Raw genomic sequence first — 9,410 nt, 5'->3', positions numbered from 1 at the left:
TATTATTATTATTATTATTATTATTATTATTATTATTATTATTATTATTATTATTATTATTATTATTATTATTATTATTATTATTATTATTATTATTATTATTATTATTATTATTATTATTATTATTATTATTATTATTATTATTATTATTATTATTATTATTATTATTATTATTATTATTATTATTATTATTATTATTATTATTATTATTATTATTATTATTATTATTATTATTATTATTATTATTATTATTATTATTATTATTATTATTATTATTATTATTATTATTATTATTATTATTATTATTATTATTATTATTATTATTATTATTATTATTATTATTATTATTATTATTATTATTATTATTATTATTATTATTATTATTATTATTATTATTATTATTATTATTATTATTATTATTATTATTATTATATGAAAAATTGATCTGGGTACTCAAATGAAAGGTCTCGATGAGTGTAATGTCGGGGGGAGCTTATATCTTTAAAAATGTCAATAGTTCACAAGATATAAGGTTATTTCTTAATTATTGATATTTTTAGAGATGTAAGCTCATCCTGATGTTACGCTTATCAAGAGCTTCCATTCGAATACCCATATGCATTTTGATATATTTTTCATATATACATATATATAATATATATAAATATATGAAAAAATGATGTGGGTGCTCAAATGAAAGGTCTCGATGAGTGTAACATCAAAACGTGCTTATGTTTTAAAAAATATCAATAGTTCACAAGATACAAGGTCATTTCTTAATTATTGATATTTTTATAGATGTAAGCTCATCCTGATGTTACACTCATCAAGAGCTTTTATTTGAGTACCCACATGCATTTTTGATATATATATATACATATATATATATATATATATATATATATATATATATATATATATATATATATATATATATATATATATATATATATCTATATATATAAATATATGAAAAATTGATGTGGGTGCTCAAATGAAAGGTCTCGATGAGTGTAACATCGGAATGAGTTTATATCTTAAATAATGTCAATAGATTACGAGATACAAGGTCATTTCTTGATTGTGTATAATTATGAAAACTATTCCTGAAATTTATGGGAAAGATTTCCTAATATCTATGTATAGGTTTAAATCCTATATATTATAGGAATCATTTCAAATTCACTCCGCACGAAGATTTTGCATTATTTTATTTTGAGAATGATTCCTATAATGGTATGGGAACGATTCCTACAATATTCCAGGAATCCTTCCTATACGATTATAGGAATAGTTCCCATAATAATATAGGAACCATTACTATATTATTAGGGGAATGGTTCCCATAATGATATAGGAATCATTCCTATAATGATAGGAACCATTCCCATCGTTATAGGAACTATTCCTATAATTTTGGGAATAGTTCCTATAATTATGGGAACAGTTCCCATAATTTATGGGAACAGTTCCCATAATTTATGGGAACAGTTCCTATAATTGCCTGGGAACTGTTCCTATAATATTATAGGAATAGTTCCTATATTTTTCTTTCCGTGTAGTATTTACAGGTTAATTGAAGGGAGTGTCTTCTGTTATGACGTAATTATAATTCATTGAAAATGAGCTATTAGTAGAAAATCATTCATTCATTTATTAATTTATTCGTAAGTCACTAAACATAAAATTTTTGCGAATTTCAAAATTTTAAATGGGCCATGAAATAACGAGAAACATTTTAAAGTAAAAGTTAAATAGATCAAATTGAAGGGAATTTAATCGGCTTTAAAATGCAATTTTCTGTAGAAAACAGTCTATTCCCAGTCAAAAGTCATTCATAGTTTGAGTCTTTCGTAGTCACCCAATTTTATCGACAATAAAATTGATTGTCTGAGCAATAAGTGTAATAAGTCTTATAATGGTCGGTCAAAAGTAGGCACTATGTTGATGACTCAGTCGGTTCATCATAGAGTAGGTAAGCATTATATTTGTTAGAGGTTACGTGACTAATGCAAAATTATGGGTTATGATAATTAAAAATTGTACCTTCTTGCGAAGTTTTACAAACTTGACATACAAATGGAAAATTCACATTTTGTTTGTCAGTCTCAATTACAGCCTGGATCATCCGTGATTTTGATCCATTATTAGGGTTAACTACTTCCAGTTCTTGAACTGGTGAGTAACCGCGATCTGATAAAATATCATCTTCATCTGAGTCGCAAAGATCACTTGCATTGGTCCGCGAAGTGATGTCTTGAAGGATGTTTTCAGTGCGAGTGATCGAATCGTTTTCTCGGGATTTGCTGGCATTGAGGGCTTTTGTTGCTGTTTTTAAGTCAGCAACAGCTGAATTATTATTAGCCTTCTTCTTTTCATGACAATCATCCGGGACATCGGGTAAAGTCACATTCCCGTCAGTATCAACAACCAGAGACTCGAGCCACTGCTTATCTTCTAATGACAATATGATATGAAATTAACAATAGAACCATGAGAAAAGATAAAAAAAAACGAGTAATTTACTCTGTAAATTATAAAACTATCAAGACTTGAGTAAGTGAAATATAGGAATAAAAACAATAAGGAAAAAACCAACCAAAAATAAATAAATTAATACAAAAATTGAAAAACATATTGAAATGATCCCATAATAAATTAGTTGACTTACCACTTGTACGTAAAACTTTAACAGAATAAAATTTGTTTTTCCATTTAGCTGAAGCATCACCATTTTTTTTAAATTTAATTGAATCGTAATTCAAAATATCACGTTCACGTGAACCACTCCAAAGGACAAGAGCCCAAAGAATCATTATTAATAAAAATAATGCAAATTAAAGAGCAAGACGAGATAACCACGACTTAATTAGTTAAAAGATAATTGTTTATGTATAAATAAATAACGTAACTATGGAAATATTATAATCAATACAACGGTAATCGTAAAATAAAAAAAAAAATAAATGAACGATTAAAAAAAAAAATATTTAATAAAAAAAAGTTGTATGTGCTTCATTAAAAATAAATTAGTTATAATAATAAAAAATAAATAAAAACTATAAAAACATTCGAGTGAATTACTGCAAAAAATGCCGATGCGAGTAAAACCATTCGAGGAATATTCGAGATCTTATCGATATAAAATTATCAAATTTTTGAAAGATCAAGAAGATGAGCCAATGCGAAGTGAGAACGATAGATGCATAAGTGAATCAGATGATTTGACTAGCTCAGGTAAGACCAATACAACCAAAAAAAAATTAGGAAAACGGTTGACCCTAAAGGCTTTCCGTGCAACTTCCCGCTCATTTCAATTAAAATAATGATGTTTATAAGCTCTCCGAGCTCAAAAATACCATTTATGTATTATTTTGAGCTTAAAGAGCTTAAAGAGATAACTTTTTATGCTTTTGAACTCTTCAAGCTCAAAAGTCTAATAGAGGTTCGTTAAAACACAATTTTTCAAATTTTTAAACCACAATAACATTTGAATGAATTAACCGATTTTTACGCGGTTGGCGGCGATCGACGTGGTTTTTATGTTGAGAGCTATACAATTTTTAAAATTGATCAATAAAGCCGTTCGAAAGTTATTTCAAAAAATTTCGGAGTTTTGTTGAAAAAACACGTGTTTCCAAATATTTCGTCGAAGATATCTTTCGAACAAATCAACTGATTTTCACGTTCTAGGCGGCGATCGACGCAGTTTTGTAAATTCTAGAAATAATCTTAGGCCATTAAAAATGATCCGATAAGAAATGTCGAAGTTATATGGAAAAAACACTTTTTTCGGTTTTCTTTCGTTCACGATATCTCTCGAACGAATAAATGAATTTTGACCTGATTGGCGGCAATCGACGTGGTTTTTTTAAAATCCATCAGTCGAGCCATTTAAAAGTTATTCCAAAAAAACCACTTCTGAAAAAATTTTTTTTTCTATTTTTTTTGAGATTTTTCTAAATTTCTCAAAATTTATCGGTCCGAATCGGTTCAAATTTTCAGGGAATCTAAGTTTAGTGAAGCTCTTTTGAATGGCACCAACCGCGATGAATCCGATTCAACCGTTCAAAAGTTATAAGAGGTTTACATACTTACATACTTACACACACACACACACACATACACACACACACACGCGCGCGCGCGCACACACACACACATACATACATACAGACATCGTGACACCCTCGCGGGAATGATCAGGGAAGCTTCCTATGACCTTAAAACGTCGAGATCAGATGAAAACTCGATTTTTTCGAAACGGGGTAAAAGCAATAACTTCCTGATTTTTGAAAATCTTCGATTTTCGCGAGAAGTTAAAAATATGACAGACATAATCAACAGAATATATATTGTAAGATGTAGATGACGAGGTCTCAATGCAGAGTGTGTCAAACAGTTTGGATTCAACAGAATCAAATGAAGAACTAGAAGGTACAGAACTTGGCGAAGTTGAGCGTGAAGATACTGGACTAGAAGATGGTGATATGAGAGAAGCGGAAACGGAAGGTAAAAAAATTACTTAAAAAAAATAAATTTATGTAAAATCGATAACGAAGGGAGACTTGAGTGATTTTTTTAATTTATCAAAAATTATGTACCTGAAGTTCCGAACGTTCGTGAAACGAAATTGTTTTTAATTCATAACTTCTACAATATTGAAAATATCACGCCAATTATTTCTGAATATCGTTCTTTTGGGTTTTCAAAGGTATGAAAAAAATTTTAATTGTCTCCGACTTCCGGAACACCCCTAATAACTACCCTTAACATTAGAAAATTCATAACTTCCTGTCTATTAAAAATATCACGCCAATTTTTCTAAGAATCTTTATTTTGGGGACCCACTGCGATTTTGGAATAATAACGCAATTTATACAATTAAACTATTGTAACTGTGAGAATAGATGTGAAAGTTGTGATGCAAATTCAAAATTCTTTGCTATCATAAACAAATTAACAACCACAATGTCTTTTGAAACGCTTTCTGGTGTGATGATAGATTCAATACTGTCATGTAAAATATCTCAAGAAAAAAACTTATTCGTGATTAACATTGATGATTTGAAAAATGTGTGTTATACTGTTAAAAATTTCAATGATGACAATTCTGTATTTGTTATCGATCCAGTCTGTTGTATTGATTCTCAATAATAATTTGTTTATAAATCAAAAACGATATTCATTGCTTTTCAAACGAAGTTCTGAATGGGACAATAAGGACGAGTACCCTAGCCAGCAAAAAACATCCGTAACAAAATACGTGGAGTAAGATTTTTATGTACACTTCACATAAAAATTAAGGGATCCAGAAAAAAAATCCAAATTTTTCGAAATTGTTCAGCAGGCTATACTATAAAGAAAAATGGTCGTACAGTAAAATTTGTTTTCGAAATTTTTTCTTGAGTAATCTCAAAAAAACCACAGAAAAAAAAATTGTCTAGATTTTTTTGGTTTTTATTTTTAGTCTACAAATTTGGAAAAAATTTTTTTAACTTAAACACTACATGGACCGAATAACTTGTTTTTCCAGCTTCAATTTTTTTTTTTAAATCTTGATTCGAGGATTTCTCGCTGAGATAACGGAAAAGGAAATGAATGGAAAAGGATTATTTTGTCTTCGATTATCAATATTTTACTAACCAATGATTACATAGAAAATTCGAGGTGGGTTTCGAAAACTTAAATAAATTTTCTAAAAGAATTGGCTATTGGTTTTTTGAAAGAAAAAAATTTTTTTTTCGATCATTAAATGAATTTGAAAAAGCTACACCAGACTTTCAAAAGATCTACCACAAATCTTCCGCTCACGGATCTTCCAAAGATCTTTCAAAAGTCTTTAATGGACTATATTGATTTTTGAAAAATTTGTCTCCCCAGGTAGACTTTTGGTAGATCTCTTGCAGATCTAATAGCGAAAGATCTGTAGTAGATCTTTCATGAGTCTATTGTAGATTGTTTGTTTTTTACCCGGGTTGAGATACAGATTTTAATTTATTTATTTTGCGAAATAAAATTCGATGAACACCTTACATCTTGTAAAGTTAATTAAAAAAAAATCTCAGGTTAAATCTGGATAAAAATATTGATTTGTAAAGTTTCTAAGTTGTTTAAAGAAAATAAATTCGTTTCAAAAAAACTAAAAAAAAATGCTTTTATGGCATATAAAACGAAAAATTGAAAAATAATTTTTAATATAGGTAGAAAATAATAATGAACCAATAATATAAATCTTATTATGAAAAAAGCATCGGGAGCTCTGAGACATTTTTTTCGTAAAATGAGCTCCCCACCTCTGATTTAAAAAAAGTATTGAAAAGTATTAAACCCATGCAAACTATATATCTTTATTCTATGTATATAGATATACAGTCAGTGGTATTAAATACTTTTCAATACTTTTTTTTAATCAGGACGCTTTCACGATAAGATTAATATTTTTGTTCATTATTATTTTCTACCTATTAAAAATTATTTTTCAATTTTTAGATTTATATGCCATGAAAGCGTGTTTTTTATTTTTTTTAACTATATTTTTTATGTTAAGAGCTAATTATTCTTTGTAATCGATCAGTTCAATTGTTTGAAAGTTATTCTAAAAAAACCACAATTGAAGAGAATTCGTTTGTATTTTTTTTTTATATTTCTAAAAATCACCTAGTGCAAATCGGTTCATGATGTGTTCAAAATCTAAGCTAGGTCAAGCCCTTTCAAATGGCTCCAACCGCGAAAAAATCAGTAGAACCATTTAGAAGTTATGAGACTCACATGAGGCCCTACAAACGCACACACACACACACACACACACACACACACACACACACACACACACACACACACACACACACACACACACACACACACACACACACACACACACACACACACACACACACACACACACACACACACACACACACACACACACACACACACACACACACACACACACACACACACACACACACACACACACACACACACACACACACACACACACACACACACACACACACACACATTCACAGACATACGGATATTATAGCTAAAATTTTTGAAGAAGCTTCCTTGGACCTCAAAACGTCAACATCCGTTGAAAACTAGATTTTCGAAAAAAAAAAAAAAAAAGAATGGAACCAATAATTACCTGAATTTAAAAATTTTCAATTTTTTTAACGGAAAGTGAAAAATAAATAAAAATTATTTGTTAAAGTATTTGAAAGTATTATGAATATGCTTAATAATTACTGATAATTTTCATTAATACTTTTTGTGATTTGAAATAATTATATATTTTTTAACTAAATCGAATTTTTTTTTTAGAACTAACAATGAATGAAAATTTTAATTTATTTCACATCATTTTCAATCATATTTTTATAATTAAAAATGATTAAATATTTCTAATAGTTTTAAATCATTTTCAATCATATATTTATAAATAAAGATCATTTGAAATGATTAAAAATTTCTAATCATTTCAAATCATATTCTTATGATTAAAAATGATTCAAAATGATTCAAAATTTTTAATCATTTCTAATCATTTCGTTTTATCAGGGCTATGACAGCATTTTTCAGACTTAAGCCTTGACTTTTATGAATAGTCACTGCATAACTTAAACATAATGGAAATTGTTCCCTTACAACAAAAATACCTTGAGATAACAGAAATTTTACTTTGATTCTTTCAATTGCATATTCAGCACCTGTACCAAAATCTATATTGATACGTTGTCTTTCAGAACTATCAATTGATTTGGAGACTGATTTAACTATTCCAATAGCTCCATTTACTAGTCCAAGTGTAACATCAATATTACGACGTAACATAACTTTTGAACCAATCTTTATTGTTATAGTTTTAGCAAGTCCAGCTGATTGACTTACATTTTCTTCGTTTCTTTCTAAAGTGTCAGATGCTTTTTTCATTATTGACTTAATACAATCAAAGTGATCACGAGCCGTAAGTATTATTTCTTCAGATGATATTTGACTGGTCATAACTGAATTGATTAGATCACATTGTTTACAAGTAGGTACTAAACAGACTGTATCTGAGGACATTTCACCGATGAAATTACATATTTCATGCAATCTCTCATTGTAAGACAGATCAGATTTAATAGAAATTTTTCTTCCTTCCAATAATTTTATGTCATCTGGGGTCATTGAATCAACCCTTACTCGAGAAAGCAAATCACCATAAGTTTTGTCAGCTTTTTGTCTCATATTAATCGTGAGTTCATCATAGCAGAATAAATCGGCCCATAAATTAATACTACACAATGATTTTGTGTACTTCATCGCATCTTCCGATGATAATGTGACAACTTGGATTTTCATGTACAGGCGGAAGTTGGAGCAAGTCTCCAAAGGCAACAACGTGTTTACCTCCAAACCAATCATCAACATCAAAAATCTCTACTAATCTTAAATGTATATATATCAGGGTAATATTTGAGACCATTGATATTTCATCAATGATAAATAAGACTGTATTTTTCAATTGATCTCTTAATACTTTTAGCACACTATCAGATAATTGCCTATAAGCTGGAGTGTAACCGTGTTCAACAGGCAGTTGAAATACTCGATGTATAGTAAGCCCATTGATATTAAAAGCAGCAATACCAGTAGGAGCTGTTACAACCGTTTCTTTATTAATTTCTTCTTTTGTCCAGCGCTTAGTTACATTAATTAAGAAACTTTTACCAGTACCACCTTCTCCGCTAACATATAATCTTAATAATTTTGTGTCATCAGATGATACATTACTTTTAATCTTTTCGAAAATTTTTGTCTGATCAGCAATGCTGATTCAGCATTCATATTTCTAATCATATCAACTAGAGTATAATTATCAGCATGTTTTTGTGCAGCATCATTTAAGTCCTTCGCTATTAAATCTACTTCAGCAGCATTACAGTCCAATAACTCTTCTTCTAAATCTTTTTCATCTTTATTGTCATCTTTACATTTATCTTCAATCAAATTTTTGATGAATTCTAGCCTTTATCAAATTCTTCATTATATTTATGATATTCGATAGCTTCTTGAAGCATGTACTGCTGATATTCGATGGATTCTTTATAAGTTTCAAATCCATTTTTAAGCTCATCTGCATTACGCCATGGTTAAAATAGTAATAACAATGAATAAAAATAATCTTCTGGTTTACTTGCGACATTGTATCTATAATGATTAATTAAATAACCTTGTAACCGTCGCTTTAAAAATATACCTGGACGTATTTCATAATACGGATGAATAGCATTTTTTGGTTCGTTCTTAGTTGTTTCCCACCATTTCGCAAAATTATACAACCCTGGTGGAAATATTTTCTGCTAGCCCTTGTGGAAATAATTCTCTGAAAAAACTCTTGAAAAGTCTTTATAACTCTGAAT

The 9,410-nt window shown here is 28.8% G+C and overlaps 1 protein-coding gene across 1 annotated transcript; it reads right to left on the bottom strand.

The window, feature by feature from the left end:
• Positions 1-7,542: 7,542 nt before the first annotated feature.
• On the bottom strand, positions 7,543-9,138 carry LOC141526515 (ATP-dependent DNA helicase PIF1-like). Its single transcript, XM_074241550.1, has 4 exons — positions 9,134-9,138; positions 8,777-9,016; positions 8,528-8,735; positions 7,543-8,397 (listed from the first exon to the last, which is right to left on the bottom strand). Exons 1-4 carry the CDS (start codon positions 9,136-9,138, stop codon positions 7,543-7,545), a joined length of 1,308 nt encoding a protein of 435 aa, XP_074097651.1.
• Positions 9,139-9,410: the final 272 nt, after the last annotated feature.

Source organism: Cotesia typhae, unplaced genomic scaffold (assembly GCF_013202065.1).
Source record: "Cotesia typhae breed Kobodo isofemale line unplaced genomic scaffold, CoteBio_Ctyphae contig_34, whole genome shotgun sequence".
Taxonomy (NCBI): Eukaryota; Metazoa; Arthropoda; class Insecta; order Hymenoptera; family Braconidae; genus Cotesia; species Cotesia typhae.
This window is presented reverse-complemented; position numbering and strand designations above follow the sequence as displayed.